Source organism: Mugil cephalus, chromosome 17 (genome assembly GCF_022458985.1).
Source record: "Mugil cephalus isolate CIBA_MC_2020 chromosome 17, CIBA_Mcephalus_1.1, whole genome shotgun sequence".
Lineage (NCBI taxonomy): Eukaryota > Metazoa > Chordata > Actinopteri > Mugiliformes > Mugilidae > Mugil > Mugil cephalus.
Window position 1 is genome coordinate 17,566,859 of NC_061786.1, and position 22,493 is coordinate 17,589,351.

The following is a 22,493-nucleotide window of genomic DNA, read 5'->3' on the forward strand; positions in this document are numbered from 1 at the left end:
AAGTGGCTGATTAATTTCAAGCCCCTTGCTCAGAGAGGGGGTTTTCCACTTTTACATAAGTGCTCCTTTTGACTAACAATCTTAACAGTCTGACATTTAGCAGTAATATGTTATAGACTACATCCTGTTATGATAAGTCAGGGGTTCACACCGGAGCAAAAGACTGAGAAACAGTTTAAAATGTGCATCACAAACTGTGCGAAAACAGCTAACCCCCGCGTGAATCGCATTCATTTCTTCCCCAAATCATTCTCCGCCTCAACGCAGAAGCCAGTAAAAGTGAAACAACTCAGCGTGGATACTTCAAAGCTTCTCATGAGACCAAATTAGACAATAAATATAACACACACACAAAAAAAAAAACTCACCACCCACGTGTAGTGTTCATTTATTGCAATTCATGAACAGAAAAAAAAAAAGAGTTCAGACTCTGTCAAACAATAATGACACGGATGAATGTTTGTTGTGGGGATTAAAGAGCCTGCAGGGCTGAAAGTGTGAGCCCCGCGGAGTCTATTAAGCCCTGCAACGTACAACAAAAACAACAACACTAGAATGCACATTCTTACAGAATGACTTGTCTGCAGTGTCTTCGTCTACACAGGCTACACGACTAGGTTTCCTAAAGGCAGAATATGTATATATATATAAATATATATAGATATATCTATAACACTTCAGCAGGGTTACTGTTCTGAAAGCAACAGTAAAAAAAATCTTGATCGTAGAGATTTGTACAGCTTACGCCTCCTCATTTTAGCTCCTCCATCATCATCATTTAAAGGGTAGTAGTACAGTGGATGATGAAAATGAAAGCAATAAATAAATCTTTGTCCATAATTATACCTTTTAGAGACTTTAAAGACAGCATCACGTACTGGGACGAGTCTCGTTTATTAGCGCGTTTCATTATTTTCAGTTCAAGTTTAAGCCTCGTGATGCGTTCAAAGACGTGTTTAACAGTCAAGAAATCCCAGCTTTTTTTTACATTATTTTAGGAATGTTGTCCGAGAGCCAAACAGGAAAAAACTAATAATATTAATACTAATAATAATAATGGCATTTGTAAAGTACAGATTTATTGGCAACGTGCTCCTGAACACCACCTGTGCGTGCGTCAAGACTCCGAGTCCCCGAATTCCCCGTCAGGTGAACTGCACCTCCCTCTGCACCCGCCACGCATCCTTTAACATCTTAAAAATTTTTTTTTTTTTTTCCTTTTGGTGACATTTAACGTGTTCCCAAAACATGTGCAAACACGGTCAAGAGTGTTGCTTTGTGCGACTCCTCGGAGCAGCGTTTGCAATCAATCCGATCCAGAGCAGAGCAGAGCGAGAGGAGAGGAGAGGAGACTTGGGAGAGGATGTGGGGCAGGAGGCCGGCCGTCTCAGGTGTTAACGCACGGGTGGGGAAGGAGAGAAGACGAAAAAAAACAAAACAAAAAAAAAACAAAGACGGCTACGTATAATACTGTGGTCGATGGTCAGTGTTGTGTAGAGAAGAAGCAGGGGTGAGGCTGAAGGAGACAAAGGTTCAAGGCTGGGGCACTGCACTGGGCTCCTTGTCATAGATGTAGCTGCCCACGCCGCCAGTGTTCACACCTGGAAAAACCACAGGGGCAACGGCAAGGAGGGGAAGGGCGGGTGGGGGTGGGGTAGGGGTGTGGGTGTGGGTGGGGGTGGGTTTAACAGAGAGGACGAGAGAAGGTACAACATGAGCAGGGAAGGATTAGAAAAAAAAAAAAAAAAAAACGCTCCCTGTCGGCTTGAAGGAGCAGCCGTGATGCATACAGAGTCATGGCGTTTACGGTGTGTGTGTGTGTGTGTGTGTGTGTGTGTGTGTGCAGCATGGATCAAGTGCTCAGGCATTCTGTTACGAGCGCAGCTGATAATTTGGTGGGCGGACAGCGCCACCTAGCGGTTACCTTTGGGCCCGAAGAGGACGGCGTAGCACGGTTTGTGGCAGTAGGGCTGTCCGTCATGCTGGGATGAGAAAGGAAAACTGTTACAAAACTGTTACACGAACCTGCAGCAGATAGAGAGGGGAGCTATGTATCTTTCCAAGGCTTTTTAAGACAAGACCAGATACTCTCTGGTTATGGATGTGACGAAGGACATGCAAGACGCGGTGGTGGAGAGAATGTGTCCTCTAAGAACCATCTGTATGAAGAGATTTCATTTTATTTTATTTTTTTCTTAAGTGGCACAGACTGACCGTGCATCATGCAGCTATTAGCTCTCAGATTCAGGAGATATTCTCTTCACAGGAAAAAAAATCTGTTATAATAAAAGGTTAGCACCTGGGACGACAAAATCTATCTACATTTCTGTCACTGTACGCACATTTTAACTGCTTTGGATCTTCTAATATCACTACATCTGCTGTATTTCTGTCAGCTAACTAACGACTTGTATGAGTTGTTCCTGAAGGGAACAAGTCACCTATGACATTTCTAAGAGCAATTATTGACCACTTTCAAATGCAGACCTTTAAAATTATCACTATGCATTGAGACAAATGTTATTTCTTGACACAGTTTTGTGTCATATGGTCCAGATTTTGACATAAAACCTAATTCTCAACTAGAAATAAAGTCGTGTTGTGAAGTTAAGAACAAACCTAAAAAAATATTAACTGGATACAAATATAATTTCTTCTTCTACTTCTTCTACTCAGTGCTTCCACCCTAAATGTTCTCACCTCTGCATGGCTGCCAGCAGACAGGGTCTTGCTGCACCTCTCGCAGCGCAGACAGGGCCGATGCCAGTCCTTTCCCAGTGACGTCACCTTCTCAGCTGCAGCCACAAACACACGGACGCACGCGGCGGTGAGACACGTTGTGGCAGTCACTCTTTTTTGCCCCAACCTTTTATTTCCTCAAACCTGTTTTCCCCGGAGGCGAGGAGCTACTTACCAAAATACACCTTCTTGTTGCATCGGGGACACAGGTTGGCCTCCCCGGAGAAAGTGGTGATGCCGCCGGCTGTCGACACATTGCAGACGCGTTATGGGGGGCACCAGTGTTTCCAGTTAAATTTGAAAATTAGAATAAGTAGAATGGAGCTAAACTGTTATTTATATTCAGTGTGAGTGGGCGAGCAAAAGGCTGCAGCACATTTTCAATGGAAGCCAGTGTCGGAGACATGAATGGATGTGTGCACCAGATTTAGCAGAAAGCTAATTTCCGCTTATAATAGTAAAAATAAAAAACAACATCCAACACAGACCCACAGGACATATAAAAAAAACGATGCCACGCTACAAGCATTGCACAAAACACTCCCAATGTAAAGAGTGAGGTAAATTTTAGCCCTGGCGCCTTAAAGGCTTACATCCAGAGAGCTTAAAGAATCCAGTATCATCACGTTTTCGCTTCCACGTGGGTGGGAAACTGCACCCTATCGAAAATCCCCATCAAGACAAAGACAACTTTCCAAATCAGTGAGTCACCAGCTTTCAGTCCGACCTACAGCTTCTTGAAAACACCCAAATCTTCAGGTGGTGGGGGGAGAAAAAAGAAAATGCCCCTACTGGGTATCTGGGTATCGTTTTCACAAACCGACAGAGCCCCGGCATGTTGCCTGTGGGATGTCGGATGTTTGTTGGGTTACCTTTCGACGGGGCCTTGGGCGCAAACACTCGCTTCTCTTCAACTTTGGCGGCTGAATCCACGCTAGTGGGAGACGGGTTGTTGTTGGCCGGGGTGTCGTACACATAAGAACCAGCTCCGCCGATGTTCACGCCTGCAGATACAGCGAAAATAGATAAATAAATGACTAAATAAATACTGCACTTTGAATTTACATCCGAAAACGTATGGAGGACATAAAAGTCATTTTAATAATTATTGAATTATACTGAATATATATATATATATATATAACACTGCACTAAAATAAATTAACTAGAAAAACTCTTGTGGATTTGTTTTTGATTAACTAAACAGTATTAATTAATTTAATGTATTTATCTAGATGAGTCATATTTTATTGACTTTTTTCATTTATTTAAAAAACACACACACACACACATATATTATTATTATTATTATTTACGGAGGAATGAGTCATGTTAAGCCTCCATATAAACGATTATTTAACCGTGTCAAATTCTTTGTTGAGATTTCCATCAATTTCCATAAATTAAGACAAGACAGGAGAGAAATAAGAAATATATATATTCAGTTCAGATACAACAACACAACAAACTATAATGTCAGTGAGTAAAATTACTTGCACTTCACCTTTTGGCCCAAAGAGGGCAGCATAGCACGGTTTGTGGCAGTAAGGCCTTCCATCGTGCTGTGGGGGAGACAGAAAAACATCATGAGGAAGGATTTATTAAAAAAAAAAAAAAATGTCATTCAGCAGCCTTGGAAATGTTTATTCTGATATCATACATGCAGGTTTTTTTTTTTATTTGTTTTTGTGGAAAGATGAAGAGACGAAGCGACGCTGTCCACAAATAGAGACGTTCATTTTTTCTTTCCATCATCTCATTATTTCCCTAATGATGATGTCACCACCACATTCAGCCTTTACTCACACTCATCATCGGCTGTTTCCAAGTAACCAGCCAGTGATGAGGAATTCAACACCACGTGCACCTGCACATGCATGAACGCCTACATTTTTACTTAAAGCCTTAAAAAAAACAGTTTAAGACATAGACGGCCCGTTACTGATGCATGCTGGGAATACGGCGGCCGTTGCCAGAGCATGTGACGGGCTTGGGTAGGGGATCAGGGCTGAAAGCCAAGGTGACCACTGGTCCAGAGCCCAATGCCCATAGATGAGGAGAATCAAGCAAATGCAATGGGCAGGATGCCAGGCCCCGGGTGGCGTTGGGGAACAAACTACCCACAATCCTCTCTGATCTGGCTACTTGAGGTCATTTTCCAGGCAAAAAAAAAAAAAAAAAAAAAAAAAAAAAAGGGGGGGACTCATCTCTCACCTTTAATAATGCATTAACCGTGACAGGATCATCTGCCGTTAAAGAGGCTGCGCACTCTTTTCACACTTCCTGTTTGACATTTCTAAGATGCGTGAAGGTTTGGGAGCCGACGCCGGGCCGTGACTAAGCTCCGATGACGCTCTCTGGACAGGACACAGAGGACTTCGCTGTCTGTCCACACAGTCTGCTGTGCAGTGTCACCGCGCGGCTGCGGATGTGAACCGTCATGAGGCGCGCGCACACACCCTAAAAATGGATTAAATTTTACGGAACCAGCCCACTCGCTTCCCAGCAGTTAACAGCCCACATCCTGAAATTTAACTCTGTCTCCTCCATCTTCTCTTTCCTGATATTCCTCATCCTCCACTTAGCTCTGAGCCTCCGCTGCTTCACTGCCAGTGCTTTTGTTGGACGACAGCGGCAAGGAGGTGGATAAACTCTGACGTCCTGAGCGTTTTTTGTTCTGCTTTTCTCTTTATTTTGGGGCAGAGTCATGCGTCGGTAACCATTTTCAGGATGGATTTGACTTTCCTGAGACGCCCCCATTTAGTACATGTGTTGTTCTCTGGTTGTTTTTCCTTCTCAAAAAAAGCACAATTTCAAGGATTTCACAGAGCGCGAGTCAAAAAGGATATTAGATGCCACCTAAATGATCTGCACGCATATTGTCTTGAGGCTACCACATTAGATGCTACTTACATAATCCGCATCCACCTTCTGCAGACACAGTGCATTATGGGTAATGTCTGCGACGAGGAAGACAATGAAGAAGAGAAGGAAAGAAGCTTGGAATCAAATATTAAATAGCTGCTTCTTGTGCATCTGTTAAGATCCACTTTTTCTTTGTGTTACTTGTGACGAATACATTTTCCGGTTTTGTTCTGTTTTGATGTGTTCTCTTCTTTTTGACAAGTCTGCATCATTCGGTTTAGGGTAAACTATGAAGACTGGATCACTTTTGATACGAAAAACGGATGATGAGGCAAGAAGAAGCACATTTCCTGTGACTTATAAGCACATTTAAAGATTTTACTTCATGAACTGAAGTTAATTATTGATCTTCGAAGCTACAAATACAATCCAAAGACATCAAAGTTCTTAAAAATTACCAAAACTGGAGCACTTATACTGGATAAGAAGGTAAAAAAGGACATGTCCAAAGTCATTTATGTTTTAGGACTGTTTGTATGTGCAGGTGAGTCCAGATGCTTCAGCGGTGCCCTTTGATTTGACTGAGAGGAAAACTGTGCTGTGGTAAATACCGTCCAGATCTTTTAGCGTGGACAGTGGAGACTTGTCACCTTGTCTCTTCCATTCTAACTCTCTGCCACCAGCCCCAGGGAACTGCTGCCCTCGTTTAGCCCCCAGACATGAGGCCACGCCGGACTTCATCCCGCCCCCCGCCCCCCCCCCCTCCGATTCCTTTTAAAGAAGCAGCCGCAGTTGCTCCGAGGTTCATGACCCTCTGCATACCAGGCCTGAGATGACATCAATCACTCCCACTTTATTTTTATATATAAAACGTCTCTCAGCCTCTTTTGGTTTCCATGACGATTAACCAAAGCTTCGCGTTTCTTCCTACTAAAGTCAAGCCAGCGGCGCGGTGCCGCGGCCCCGGGGGCTGGATCTGGAAGCCGTCCACGGAGGGAGAGGACGGAGGGGGACTGAAAGAGATTGTGCGTGTATATTACTGTAATCACGCAGAGATTAAAAAAGCGGCAGCGTCATCGTTTGAGGTCTGCAGGGAAATTGCTTCTGTGTACAAAGAGGCTGAGAGCACATCCTCTTTCGACTAGAGTTAAGGAGCGGGAGTGTGATATTCGCCCGTGTACAGACAGGGTGAAATTGAATTGTTGGCCGGGGTCATGAAAGGGAAAATAAAAAGGGCGAGATAAGAAAATCCACAAGGGGGGACGGTGCCAGATAGTGAGCAGTGCACAGTCAAGAGAATCCGCGTTGAGAAGTGATACTGCAGCCTGATTACATAAGACGGAGAGGAAGGATCTGAAAGCGACTCTTCCTGCAGGGCCAGAGGGTTAACATTCCCACGAGGCAAAACATATCGACACATGCAACGAGACGAGGGGGAAAACAAAAAAAAAAACAAGGCAGGAAGAACCACGTGTGCTCAGCAATTTCCTGTGCAAAACGTGTACGACATCTGTGATACAAACCGGCCTTATTTGCTGTGCCTCAAAAGTAAACACTGAAAAGGTTCAAAAGGCCGAAAACGACCGTCCGCCCATCTGTGAAACCCTGCCAGCGCGTCAACACTGGATTCCTCTTGTTAGATTTCACAACAACGACCGATGAAGTGCAGCGATACTGCAGCACTGGGCCTTAGAGACCTTTGAGCCCCGTCTGAGAAACGGCCACGGTCCGTAGCAGAAGCCATGATGTCGGTGCAAAGTCCTTCACATCACTACTGAGTGACATCATCGGGACATGGCACTGCAGTGAAGGATGGATGTGTACGTTTGAGAAAGTACACGGTTCATGTATTGTCAACTTTGGGCCAGATACCAGTGTATAGAGGGTACGCACGCAATGCCACAGCGAGCTAAGTCACCGTGGTTACGGCCACCGAGGCAAAAAAGTGACAGTTGAGCATGGAGATTAGCAGCATTAGGTTTAATCATAGGCTTTAATAACGTCTAAACTGTAAAACCAAATTAAAACAGAAACGGGGAGGAGCTGACGTGCGATTGTCTGTGCCAAGAGATTTTGCAAAAAAATGCAGGGATAAATTTTTACTGGCTCCCGAAACTCAAAGAAATGAGAAGTAAATGGGTCGATGCATCACTAAACAGGTGGAATCCAGGCACAGAAACCTGGTTCACATTTAGTGTCAGGTAACATTCATTTTATTCTGTGTTTTTCAAGTCATAACTTCAGTTACTTCTTAAGTTACGATCTGGAGGGCAGTTAAGGCCGAGAGTAACTATTTCAGCTCCAACAATAAATAACAATAAAAAAATAAAACAGGATATTGGCCACAGGCGGCAGTGACGTCAATGCATACCCTCTATTGGTAACGTATAGTGCAAGAGATACTTTTGTCTTGCATTGATATTTAAATAACTTGAGGACCCCAAAGATGTAAAATTGTGTAGTAGAACCAAACATAATGAAAAAAAAAAATTCTGCCAGAGGTTTCTCATTATAAAGACACAAAGAAATCTTTTTTTGATACTGTACATCATAGTGTCTCTGTGTCCAGCGTTAGGTCATACTGACCTCAGCGTGGCCTCCGGCGTTCAGGAGCTTGTTGCAGCGGTCACATTTGAGACACAGTTTGTGCCAGTCTTTCCCCAGCGATGACACCTTCTCGGCTGCACATGTAAGACAAAAGACAAGAAGGGACAGAAGAGATGAGATCAATGCAAAAATTCACACACAGGGCAGCATTTATATAGATCACTCCGAACAACTGCCTTCATTCTCTCTTGCGTGTCACTGTGGAAGAGAAAATGACGTCTCCCATTGCTTCACAATAGCGATTAGCTCGTACTATAGCCCTGGGTGCCGATGGAAATCCTGTCATCGCGCCAAATGAGTGTTTTCTAGGGGCGGGGTGGGGTGGGGGGATACTGGGAATGCCTGTGTACCACACAGGATGCTGTAATGATGTCATCGCGAGTTAGACAGACACTGGCGTTAGTCCCGGCCCAGATCTAGCAGCGGGGGGTGCCCACATCTAACCCAGATCCTTTGTGTCACCCATCCCCCTGTTTACAGTATACCCATCCTGCTGCAGACGGGGACAACCCCCCTCGACCCCATTTCCGTCCTCTCCTTCCCCGAGTGACCCAGACCGACCGCCCCTCCAGACGAGCGAGGGACCCTAATTATACACTTTCCAATAATAAATCACCACTGCTTCCACACAATGGGCCCCAAGGAGTCGTGCAGGAAACGGAGGAAACACCTTCTCTTATCAAGGCAGGGCACAAATAGCCGGATGCCGGAGCCTGTTTCCTACATACACTCGCCGAAAACACACAAACACATGCACAGAATCTATGCAGACATAAGGGCGATGACTTCCTCCTGCTCTCTCTTCCTCTAATATTAGGGGCCGTCGCATTCCCTGAGTCGGAAAAGCAATTCGATTCAGACATTTCAAAGAGTTCAGATTTGAAGCTGCAACCGAAAAATGCAACAAACAAAACAACAATTTCACAGAATAGTAACTTTTCCCCAGTGTTGAATGACCAGTGCCCAACAAACCAAAACAGACCCGACACGAACCTCTTTCTTTAGAAAGAACTTGTAATTTGCAGGAAGCCAGCACTTAAAGAGAGTGAGACACATCACCCAAAAGCGACAATGCGCTGCTTTGTTTTGTCATTTTTTCCCACTGCCTCTCGGTACTTTTAGCACATCTGATGAAATCAAATTCCATCTATGGACAATCGAGTTACATTTTATTTGATTTAACGTGAATGACGAAAATGATGTTATGGGTATCATGTGAAAAATTCATCTCGGGATTGTTTTGAGAGATGTGACTACTCCCCGCTGAGCTCTCTGTTTACACTCTAATCGCTTTTACTGTCTGTCCTTCCTGTTAGTTACAACACTGAGACAAATGGGCAACAACGAGGCCCTGGAGAACAGACGAGGGTTGGGAGGTGTAAGGTGCAGGGCGAAGAGTGGAGGGGGTGGACGTCCCATTAACAAATAAGAGCTGAGGGATGCTGACTTGGACGAAGGAAGTCCCGGAAACGTCAAATCAGTCTTAAAAGGCGCTGTCAATCACAGTAAAAGGTTTAAAATCAATCACTGTAATGCAATAATCTGCTCCTAAATCAAATGGCTGCACAATGCAAACAGTTTTATGTAAATGTATGGAAGGAGGTTGTTTTTGTCTTAATGTGACCTGCTGTTTTGTGTAAATGGTGTACGTGTTGACACTTTCAACAGTCAACCGTGCACACAGTTGTCTTTAAGTGTGTTTACACACGCAGCTTAATCGAGCTCTGCTCAAAATCCAGTTCTTGTCCCAGTTTACATGCAACGGAGAAAATCAAATAACTGACGGGAACATGTCCTCCTCCTCCTCCACACTAGGTGGCGATATGTGTCTTTTCAGCGCATTAATACAGCCCCCTCTTCAGTTGATCCAATTTATCATATAACTGGAGCAGTTCATGTAGCAGACCGACATTTCAAACAACAACAAGATGGATAATATATAATAAATCTTGTATGTAATGTGCGCGCTACTTATGGTGCAGATAATATTCTGCTATCCCTCTGGTTCTTCTACCAGCTCTGTTTACCTTCTTCAGCTTTCTTGGATGATTTGTTTCAGGATCACAAACCAGCATGGGCGGATGTGGAGCATACGCACACGTGGTTTCCAGTTAAAGTCCGATTAAGGCGTATTCATGCCATGCAATCACGTGCATGTAAGCGGTAAACGTAGTGTCAGTTCCACACATTTCACAGCTAAAGCCGCGTCCACACAAATAAAATTTTTGGGCTAAACCGCACAAGTTGTGCACGTCATGACAGATCCGGATCTTTCCGTGACTGGAACCTCACCCTTTTTGACTCCAGGTCGCGTTTACGCCTGATACGAACACGATGATGTCATTGCCCCACCCCTCGACCCTTTAGCCCCCGTCTCGTAACAACATCAATGGTGGATTATAGGCTTGTGATGCATCAGATATTGACTCTTGTTGTGCGGCTAGGGCATTATATACGGTTATTGTATCTATATACTGCATGTTTGTATACGGCTCACACGGTTGATGCGTTTGCTCCGCCTCTTCTTCTTCCTGTAGCAGAAACAGCGGCACACATAGGTCTAGGATATGTACTGCAGTCTTTGTACAACTAGATGTGATTTTCCAACGGAAAAAGTATTGTTTTGATACGTGTGGACATGGCCTAAGGTAGCTTTAACAACTGCTTTTAGTGTTTACTTCCCTCTTAACGCCACTTTCAGGTGACCTTTCAGATGCTTTCAGTGCTTCTTTGAAAACTGACACTTCAGCTGCTTATAGTTCCCTGATTTCTGGGTTCACGGCTACTGAAAATGAATGTGAAACAAAAACTCCTCAGGTTCAACTGACACTTCAACTTGATTGTAAATTTAACTAGAACTCTTCTTACACATCAGATGACCCTTGGACTGCTTTCTGCTTTTAGTTAAATAAGTGGTATTGCTGCAAAATGGCCTGCCATGCCAACTTTTCAGAACAACTCAACGTCAAATACTTTAGCTGAAGCACTTGTTTTTTGCTGTGCTACAGCTTTAATATGTCTTTCGTCGGCTAAACCTTAGAAGGGATTTTAAAGATGCATGTTAGTCGATGCATTTCTCAGTAAAGTAAAGGTGCACTTTTTTGAAAACACAAACTCAACATTACACGAGAGAGAAGCAGCGACGACGAAAGCGCCTGCTCTCAGCGTGATTTATTTCCTCATGAATCTGGCCAGACACTTACAGTATACCTCTTCACACCGTTGCAGCGTTAAAAATAGGCTGCGCAAACTGACTGATTCATGAACGCGGACACACCTCCACGCAGACTTGAGGAGTGCGCTTTATGAATGGAAACAGACGTCAGAGCCTTGTCAGCGTGTCCTCGTTCCTCAGTATATGATTGTCCACTGTTCAGCAGCTCCCTGTTTTAAAGGGCAGTTGTTATTGTAAGAGGGGTGAGCCTGTCTGTCTGTATTATGTGCTGTAGGAGTTATAGAGTGGGGGTGGGGTGTGGGGGGGTGGTGAGTGGATCTGCATCTGGCCCAGATGTTTATAGCTCCAGCTCTGAGCCAGCTTCTGTCCTTATTATCCTTCATATAGCACTGAAATAAAGACATTTGCATTTTGGCTGGCATTTTATACCGAAGAGAAACATAAATCTAATTAAAAAAAAAGGAATAAAACTTATGTAATCGCTGCACCAGTGGGGCGATAGGCAGTATCCCGAAATAGTAAAACGCGCGGGCACAAATGAGGCAAACGAAATGCCACCGCATCTTCGTCTACATCATTAAAGGTACAACGTGAGAGTAAACGCATCCACTTGGGAGAACAAACAAGCTCCTGTTTCACAGGGAAGTCTCTCCGGATACTCACATTTACATCGTCAACATTGATGAGGACGTGCCAAATCCTTTTAGCCTATCTCACGGCAACATGTAATTTCCCTCACTCGAAACACACACACAAGACGGGATTGCCCTTTAATTTAATGCAAACAGCTAAAACAGCTTAAGAAAATCTGCGCTGAAGAAGAGCGGTAGTAGCACACGTCACAACGTTCCTGTCCGCTTTTTCTAATAAGACACATCTGGAATGAAGCAGTTCAGATGGGCTGAATCCTCCTGAGCTGAATTACATATATACGTATTCATGAGTGCGACATAGTACACTAACTAAACTGATCGTGACATGAGATACCGCGGGATCTGGGTACCTTACCACCTCAGGTACACAATTTTCTAAGGGAAAGGTCGTGACTTCATTCTAATTTTAGTCAATACAAGCTAAATTGCAAAGTAGGGAACTATAAAAGATTGCTTCTGTATTCCACGAATAAGGAAATGACTTGAGCGTCGATGGAGCCGTTCTTGTTACCTCATTTGTGTGGATCTCGAAAGAAAACTGAGGTAAACAGAAGCAACTAAGAGCGATTTGTTTTTGTTTTTTTGCGTTGCCAAGTGAACATTACCACAACTAACTGTACCTTCTATCAGGCCTGGTGCTGTGACACACCAAGCAAAAAAGGTCAGTCATGTGATGGCATCTGGCTGTAAAACAAGCATCTGTGGCCTTAGTTTTTGCTGTATTTTTTTTTTTTTCACACTATTGGCACTAGTCGGAGCCGTGTCTGCCAGGACCAGGAATTTATCGGCTCTCGTTGTCTGAGTAGGACAATTTGGAATATATCTGAATCATCCAAGATGGCTACAGGCGGCATCACAACCTAAAAATGTTAAACTGTTAGCGTAGCTACTCAGAATGAGTTCACAACAACGTCTTTTACGTTATAACGTGCAGGAGGGCGAGGGATGATTTAGAGGTTTAGTTGTGACTTAAAAAAGCAAAAAGTCATCATTCACACAACGCCCCGATTGACAAATGAAACACTGAGCTCCGAGCGTGAAAGAGGGATGTGGACAGAGGTTGCCACCACAACCATATGATACCTGCACCGCCGTAAGCTGCTTAACTCAACGTTGTTGTAAATTCCTGGTCTAAGCTCTTCGGCCTCTCTGATTGCGTTGTCAGTGCGGTTTAAATCGCCGACGAGAGCCGATTGCCTCTCCTCACGGAGTCGACCATTAATTAAAGTAAGGGAGGCGAAACGCAACGTACTGGAGAAAAAAAACACGCCGATGCAAAGCAAGAAAACTGAGTGCAAGAATGCAGAAATCTATTGTGCCAGATGCGCGGTACATGGACACAGAGCCGAAACACTTGGGGATGAATATAAATTTGCACGAGCTAACATTACCTAAAACATAGTAAGTGTTTAAGATGAAGTGAAAGCAGTGCTTCTTACTGATTCAATTACGTATTCCCACCGATATCAGACAGAAGATTTATTGGAGTCACAGCAGTGTCTTTCATGAACTGGATCTAACGCTTTCCTGGGAAACTGAAGCCGTACGACGTCTAATTTGGGGGATAAAAACAGCAATTTAACATCAAACAGACTGAGCATCTTGAACGGGAATTACTCGTGCGATTGAGTTTCAGTCGGGACGAATATCAGTCCTGCTCGCAAAGGTAGTGGTAAATCCGAGCAGGTTATAATCTGATTTGTCCTGTTTGTTCGGATGCACGATGCACCTCTGCTTCAGACTGCATTAAGGATGAAAGCGGCGATGCTCAGAGAGAGACTTCCTCGGTCTGGAGCGAATGGTGTACAAACACAGTAATTGGACAGAACATTAAGCAAACAGAACTTTAACAAGGGGTCTTCAGAGGGAAAACATTAAGGCCCCCATTTTTACAAATGACTTAATTACGGCTGCTTGATTGTCAACAGCTGCACAGAGACAGCAGAGCCTGCAGGCGGACAGAGATTCACCCCGGGTCAGGGGGAAATTTGTACTCTGTCTTACTCAAAGTCATGACGGATAAATAAGCACGGGGTACAGCACAACATTTGTACAGCTGAAATCCCAGCATGCAACACGGCAGGAGGGAGGGGGAGGGGGGGGGGCGGACTCTGAAATCTCATATGGGCGCTCTGTTATCACTCAATAATTCGATCAGGGTGCAACAGGGGGAAATCGAATGCGTTTGACAAAGAGGACGACAACATGGCTGCTGAAACGAGAGAAAACCAACAACCCACTGTGAATTGCTACATAAAAATATGCAGTTTGCTTCACGTAACGCAAGACTATTTAAAACAAACATCAAATGAACGGCTCATTAACGCGTTAATCTCGCTCATAAGGTCTATGATGTGAGCAATGTTATTGTAAATATCTTTATATCGCATATTGGCTGCCTTCTGTTCTGCTGCACCTTCTGGTAACGTGGACCCATCTGCTCAGTTTTCCCGACAATAAACCCATCCGCAACACACTCATGGACCAAAACACACACACATACATACACACACACACTTGCCCTCTCTCCCTTTCCTCTTTTTTTCATTCCCTTCCCATCCATCAGTGACAGCTGAGTCCACGCGGGTGTCCCATCTTTTCTGGCTTACGTCGCAGTAGTGTGATAATTGCACGTCCCCCCACCCCCGTTAAACTCCACAACGCACACCTGACCGACCGACTCCGAGGGCCCCGGAAGGCAAACAAGGGCCCCGAACGCGAAAAGAACATTTTCGCAAGAACAAAAAGCTTGTGAGAAAGGAAAAAATAAGCGGCGCCTGCTTCCTTCTCTGCATCCTCTTAATTATTCTGCTCTCTGGAGCACAAACACCCTCAAGGAGTGGCGACCTTTTACTTAACTTAAAGACAATGGCCATTCATTCGGACACAGTGGGCGTTCGACCTCAGCGAAGGGAAGGGACGCGGAAGGAGTTTTTTAAGATGAGGAATAAGATATGCAACCAATACTCTGCTGAGGTGATGTCGAATTCAAGGTCATAAAAGACCAGGCCGGGCAATTATGGGGAGCTCATAACTTGCGCATTTGCATCCTAGAGGCATTGTGAAAGAAATTAGATGTTAACAGGTCAAAGTCACATCTGGTTAGTGTCTTATTTCTCTGCAGGACTTTTACAAATGAATGAGTGTCTGTTAAGCTGTTGCTTAAGGATTTGACACAACGCTGGCTAATCAGCGGCACATATTTCTGCTTTTGTCCGAGACGACATTCCTGCACTGTTGAACCGGTAGAGTTGCATTTCACGTCACCCCAGGATTGATAGAGCTGAAGAGGCTAGCAAATGGAAGTGGAGAGACAGAGCAGCCTGCAGCAATCGCAAATGTGGAGGAGGATTATGGCCAAAAAAAAAAAAAAAAAGTAGTTATGAATGTAACTTGGGTTCTATGAATTTAACAAGGACATGCACAAATCCTAAACGGTGTGTGGTTCAATGACAAAATTTAAAGATACCAAATTTACATTCATGAAACAAGAGCGCACTGGAAACAAATAACAAATTCAGAACTAAAGTTCAACCAATATTTACCAAGATTGCACACGATTGGTAAAGACAGTTTTGAAAGACCACCCTCTGTCAGATCTGGGCTAACTGAAAATCACCAGGGTGGTGGTGGTGTGTTGGACATTAGAATTGATTTGTTCCGGGTCAATGTGTGCACGCAGCTCGATGTGCTGCTCACAGTGGCAGCAGCAGCGCTAGGGTGGAGACCCGCGCCTGCTAAAACAGCCTCAAGGAAACATGTATTTGGATCCCTGCGGTTGATGCAACCCCTTTGCAAAACTTAGCTCAGAGGTCGCGTGTCGCCTCAGCCGAGGCGAGGTTTCCTCGGAGGGCTTTCTCCCGCCCCCCCCCCTCCCTCTGTGGATAAAAGGGGCCGACCTTGTGAATCCCGCCAGCTGACGTAAATGGACTGCAGTTAACTCGCATCCTGTCTGCGCTGGTTGGAGGAGCCGCGGGCGAAGCACCCTTTCCACGGTCCGTCTCGGTGGCTCGTTCGTCCTCCCTGAACCACCCGAGCGTGCTTCCCCTACGCTGCATCTCTTCGCTAACAGGGCAGGACACTTTGTCCCAGCTACAGGGGGCTTCAAAAAATATGCAGTCTGCACAACTGATTTACAGAGCAAGATAGAACAGACCTATCAATGAAACTGTACCTTCAAATCCAGCGTATGATAACTAGATAATGAGCCCTCGAGGGGCAGACAATCATGTGACAGGGGCATGAAATGCAGGAGCACTTAGAGCCTCCTTTGAGTGAAGTCATCTGAGTCTTGTAAAGTGACTTAATGAAATTGACTGTGTCTACATGCGAGCACAAGAGGAAAAATTAAACCGTATCCTCAAAGACAAAGAGCTTAAGTTGGGACCTTTTTGATTTGAATCATGATGATCTGACATCACCACTGGACCCCGGATACAGCTCAAAATAACCCCCGTGTATCAACACTTGGGGAAATGAAACTCGTCTTGAGCTGCAATCACAAACACAACAGAAGAAGATGAACTTGTGGCTCTGTTTTTACCCAGACAAGCCATGTACTATCACATTTATTTAATAAAAAAATACACCGCGACCCAGTATGATTAAACAGTCGTACTGAACGTAATGAATGTCTTCCACATTACGTCCAAACAATGCATGAACAGTGTTCAGAAATTCCACAGTACAAATGTAATTATCTGTAAAAAATTCAATATTCATAGTGTGTAAAGGATGCGTTGTTCCTACAGTGTTTATTCTCTAAACTAATGGGAAATGGGGGAAAACCATCCACCCTCCCTCATCATCAAGGTGGGAAAAGTCTGCTCATCTGCTCAACTGACTGCATGACACAACACGGGTTTTACAGTTTACTCATATCGTCCCAGACGATCAAAATGTGTCCACAAACAGCTTCATTACACATCAACACGGTAGTTTTAGAAAACAAAGAGCTAAATCTATAACAACACAACCATATTTTATATGTTTTACCCCATACACTTGCTGTCACAACTCTTACAGCCTGCTTTAAGTCTTTATTGGAGAAACACACTCAGTGAAATGCTAAGCTACACACCTGTATTCCTATGCTGATGGCAGAAGAATTCAATGCAGAGATGAAGCTCTGCCCCGTCCAGTGGATAACCATGGGATTTTATCTAGTAACAAATGCATTTTTAATCCTGTTGGACTATTTGCCAACTAGTCAACTGTCTGTCAGGGTATTGTGTGTATTCTAAATCTATAAACCAATATCAAGGAACTACAGGCAAGAAAGCAGAGTTTGATGTCTCCTTATCACATTTGTGTCAGGACCTATAAGTCTGCGTGAAAGGAAATAATTCTTCACGTTGTATTCGTCAACCAAAAAGGGAAACCAGAAGAGGTACCATTAGCTGGAAGGTTAGCAAGCTAGGAAGAGCAACAGACTGATCTCCTTGACCGACTCAATATGATTTAACAAGCTGAATTAGCTAAAAGGTTGCCAACAGGGGTCCGGCTAGCACTAAAGTTGCGGGAAACACACCAGAAAAGCTAGGGTCACAGATACTCCCCAATGGCCCAACATCAACATGGTGTCAGCTTGGTGTGTCCCAGGTTTAAACACTACAAAAATACTTCATTACAAAGGCTAAAGATCCAAAAATCTTTCTTCACAAGTTACCAAGAGACCAGGAATTAAATATTTTTCACTAATTCTGGAAAACAAGGTGGAAGCTACAACTGTCTTGTGTAAATCCTTGGCAAAATTCATATGGGACCAAAAAAGATGTGTCTTGCTAATGACTGCTGCACATACTTTTTCAAAAATGATGGTTGCCAATTGTTGCCCAACAGAAAAGTCAGGACTCCATGTCCCCATTTAGAAAGAATTGCAGAATGGAAATAGACTAACGAGCGCCAACTGACAAGAAATCGTGCTCATAAATAATATCCAACCAAACGCTAACAATAAAACAAGGAAAGCGTAAATCATTGGATGAACAATCTCCTTTGTTCTTCGGTGCCGTTACGTAACCGGTCATACTCCTGGAGGGTTCCACCTGTGAGGCGGAGGGGAAGGAGGGCAGCCTGACTTTCAGCACCTAGCTCAAAGCCATCTCCATTAGGGGATCATATTTGTGCCTCAAAAAAGCAGAGAAAAAAGGGCCCTCGTTGATTGGCACACAGAAGCTGGCGGGTTACGCAATGGCACTGAGCAGGAGGCAACAACTCAAGAAATTATGTTACATAACTGACAAGGCACATTCACACAAGCCCACTGGGCAGCCAAGTGGAAAACAGGGTACTCTGGCTTTCAGAGTGAAGAGGGGAGGGCATTGTAGGGATAAAAAAGAAGGTGTGTGGGAAACGGCGCGCCGGTCCATATCGTCGGACTGAGCGGAGCAAGGTATTCTGTCACACTAGAAGGACAAACGTGCACAGGGACAGAAAGAGCCTTGTGTGAATAGAGATGTCGCTTCTCATTATAATGCATGAGGCGCTCCGAGAGTCTCGGTTTAAATAAAGGCCGTCTAACCCCATTTCCCCCTTCAGTCCTTGTAGCTAGAGAGAGAAAAAATCCGGGGGATGAGGAATTCAGGGCCTGAGGCATCACCAAGCGGCTGAAGGAACGGGAAGAGCCAGAGCGAGAGGGATCGGTGAATGAACAGAGGGGGGAAACTCGGAACACCATTAGCGCCCATTAAGTTTCTTGTTTATTCAGTTAGCTGCACAAAGACGCGCCGCTCCCATTTGTTGAAGCGCGGGAAGTTGGATGGCTCAGCTGAATTTGGGTCTGGAGCCGGGAGATTTACTGAGCCATGCTGTGCTGTGTTCTGCATGGACTATCCTCTCACGCTAACAACCGGGCCCGGTCACATGTCAGCCAACGCTCCCCGGTGTATTCTAAGCATCTCCGCACCACAGAAACTAACAGATGCGAGACCGCAGTGTGGACAACTGGGAATTTGAAATTGGGCAAACCCTACAATTAAAAAAAAAAAAAAAGGAAAGTAACAATCCTTGAGACATTCACATTCTTTTGATACCTGTTTTTGTTTATTTGGATTTTCTGAAAATAAATCAGCGCTTAAACGGCAGTAACGGCTAACGCCGCCCTTTAACTGCGAAGAAACTGAACCGTAGCAGCTGTACGTTAAAGTAGCAAACGGGAAATAATAAAAAACATTCCCCCCTCTAAAACCAAAAGAATTTCCATCCCAGACTGTGGCTTACCGCCGCCTTTTGAAATAACATTTTCTTTTGCACAAGAACCAGAGCCCTGAACGCCTCCTTTGCTAGAGAGTAACTCCAATATTGGGCAACCAGCTGGAGGACCAGGTGGACCAATCACATACTCCCGAACCACCGCCGCAAGCGGAATAGGACGGGAAATAGACAATTTTCTCTATCAATGACACGTGTTCTGGTGGTAGATCTGAAGCACGGTATCTTTTATGCTTCACGCCCCCATCCGTGCCTGTTTTTTGTTTTTTTTTTTTACTTTAACAGCTCGTCTCAGCTCTGGATTACTTGGCGGCAGTGTAGGTGGAGCTGGTGAGCTCATTCCATTGTATCTGAGATTCATCACTGACATCATGCTGAGGATTCAGGCTGCAGGCCGAACCCCCTTGTCCCTCCCCGACCTCTCCCATGCCTCGTCACAGGTCTTGCAGCCCCACTTGCAATGCCTGAAACTTTAACATCGTCATTAACCCCTCCCCTCACTTTCTCCTTGACGTTAACTCAACCGACGCTGGCTCCCACAGCGGTCATTCATCATCACCATCGCCGCACTCTCCACCCCAGACACACCCAGAACCAAAAATAACTCCACCAGACTGGATCTGTGCATGTTACATAAAAAAATTAAAAAAAGAAAGAGAGAGAGAAAAAAAAAAAAAAAAAAAAGACATACATCACCAAGGAGCTGTGACTCACTTGCTGCGGAGAATTAAGGCTACGCTGCAAATGGAAACACTCAGACATGCGTAAACTCTGCGCTGGAGTAAAATAAATCTTATTTGCACGGGTGTTATTCTGTGCCAGTGGCTCTTGGGACCCACAGGACGAGCAGCAGCTGTGATGTTCGCTGCCACTCCTCTTACGTAAGAGGACTTCCATCCACTCACATAATTGGGTTTGACCCCACCATGACAGCTCTGATTTGCGCTGTGAAGTGCAGGGAAAGATCTGTAGTGAAGAATGAAATATTTTAGTCGCCAACACAAACAGAATTACTCAAGGTTCAACAGCAGCAGCAGCAGCAGCAGCATGTTGGCTATAAATAATCTCAGAAAGTGCAGCCTTCAGATGTTAGATGTTTGTTTATCTTCGCAATCCTTTAATCTTCCGCTTCGCACTCAACTCTGTGCATTTCTCACACTGTACACATCTGGTACAGTAAATATAAGGTGCAATCTTCCTCGCTGTGAGTGTGACTCAAAGCTCTTTGCCCAAGTGGGTGTTTTGTTTTCTAGGATGCTAGAAGGATGCACGTTTACAGGTTTTCATGCCACGGACGCAGCGTGATGTTGCCGTTGCTCCTCCGTGAGTGGGCAATCTCGGCATATGGCATTTCTGCACTCTTGGCAGCGGCTACCATCTGCAGCCCTTGCAAAGCCAACAGCCAAGCTTGGAAGTTTACCAAACACAACAAATTTAAAAAAACGGCATAGACTGGTTTAAAAAAGAAGAAAAAAAAAAAACACAACATAGATCATTCACCCAGAGTTGACACGGCAGAGCGAACAGGGCCACTAACACTATCTAGAAGCAAATTCATTCATATATTTGCTCTTGAATGATTTGTTTACATTTACCCTTTTGTTTCTCCAGCTGAAGTCTGTCTCTGTGAATTATTTACCTTTCTAGCAACCCTCTTTCTTAATCCCAGGAATCCTGGGAGTCTATGGGAGAGGTTCATTTATAAAATATAGAAGGGCTTTACATTTTCCCATCAATATTGAAAAATCCATCAATAATGACCTGTCAAACTAATTTGACCAGTTCTTTTTAATATACTACTGTTCTGTGCTTAGATATCGCTCAAAATACACGAAGGTAGCCAGAGTTGATATTTACATTCAGAACTCCATTTACAAATTAGGCATTTTTAGAAAAAGTTTGTAAACATACCTTAAATGTATTTTATTTTCAATGAATGGGAACTAACAACTGTACGTGCGTTTTAAGCAGCGTTCGTGGCATTTAAAAACAAATCAGGCTTTATAAAAGAAATCAAATTTTAAAAAAATATAAACAGACGTCCCAAAAAACACAGATCCCATTGTCATATTTTTAGCTAACGAGCGGCAGCCACATCAAAAGCTGAAAGTAATTTCAGCAGCCAGGCGCTCACTCACCGAAATAGACGGTCTTGTCACACTTGGGGCACTTTGAAGCCATGTTGGGATGTGGTGGGTCGAGTGAAAGTGGTCTTGTTTTGTTCGTCCTCCACAGCAAGTGTCCCGCTCCGCTCACAGAAGCCGCAGCATCTATTCATCCAACTGCTCCTTAATTTACATGAACACACCTCCCGGTAGTCATAGACACGCCCCGTCGTCGCAGCCACGCCCCCGCCACGATGCCCATGCTGGTGAAGCTTTCACGTGTTGTGGGAAATGCTACCACTTAACAACAAACTGCGAATAGGAGTGAAATAATGTTAGTGAACTTTAAGATACAAATATTGATAATGCAATCCAGAATTTAGATTAAAAGGTTAAATGCCTCAATGTTGCAGGTTATTCATGTTAGTGGACACTATTGCTTCTGATTATTATAAGTATGTACATTCTGTATGTGTGTGTGTGTGTGCAATTAAGCTACAGTGACAAAGCAATTTCCCTTATGGATCATTAAAGTCTGTCTAAGTTAAATCCTTTATCAAATTAAATATTCAGCTCGTTCTGGTTCATTTGATGATTGATGTTTAAACCAGCTAACGACACAGTGTTTTGAATCTCTAGAGCAGATTTTGCATAAAAACATCATGTCTAAGGTTTCAAACAGTGTTTATTAAATGGCTGAACTGTGAATGATTTGGACATAATAACCGCCTATTTAAAAAAAAAAAAAATACAGAAGAGAAAACCATTCTTTTGCAAATAGGACTCAAGAAAGTCCTGCAATGACCTCCTGGTAAAATAAATCTTTCGTCTTCTTTTTTTCTTTAAGCACGTTGTTGCCATTTACCAAAATGAATACGTAGCCCATTCCTATTTCATTTGCTAATTAAGACTACAACTCAAATCCCATCCTTCAAACAAATGCTTTGCTTACGTTTATTGATCAATTTCTGAATCCAAAAGCTAACACACAGCCAAAAATCGATTGGTAGAACAGATTTGAATGCTTAAAGCTCAGCTCTGATATATGTCACACCCTGATTGTATTTATTGCTGAAGGCACCTACATCATGCTTGACAATTAAAAGAATCCTTTTCAGCTAGATTTGAAATTGACGA

At 44.0% G+C, this 22,493-nt stretch overlaps 1 protein-coding gene across 1 annotated transcript; it reads right to left on the bottom strand.

Moving 5' to 3' along the window:
- Nucleotides 1–372: 372 nt before the first annotated feature.
- On the bottom strand, nucleotides 373–21,554 carry crip2 (cysteine-rich protein 2). The gene is made up of 8 exons (XM_047611586.1): nucleotides 21,390–21,554; nucleotides 8,191–8,285; nucleotides 4,244–4,301; nucleotides 3,612–3,743; nucleotides 2,915–2,983; nucleotides 2,701–2,795; nucleotides 1,925–1,982; nucleotides 373–1,601 (listed from the first exon to the last, which is right to left on the bottom strand). Exons 1-8 carry the CDS (start codon nucleotides 21,430–21,432, stop codon nucleotides 1,534–1,536), a joined length of 618 nt encoding a protein of 205 aa, XP_047467542.1. The 5' UTR covers nucleotides 21,433–21,554; the 3' UTR covers nucleotides 373–1,533.
- Nucleotides 21,555–22,493: the final 939 nt, after the last annotated feature.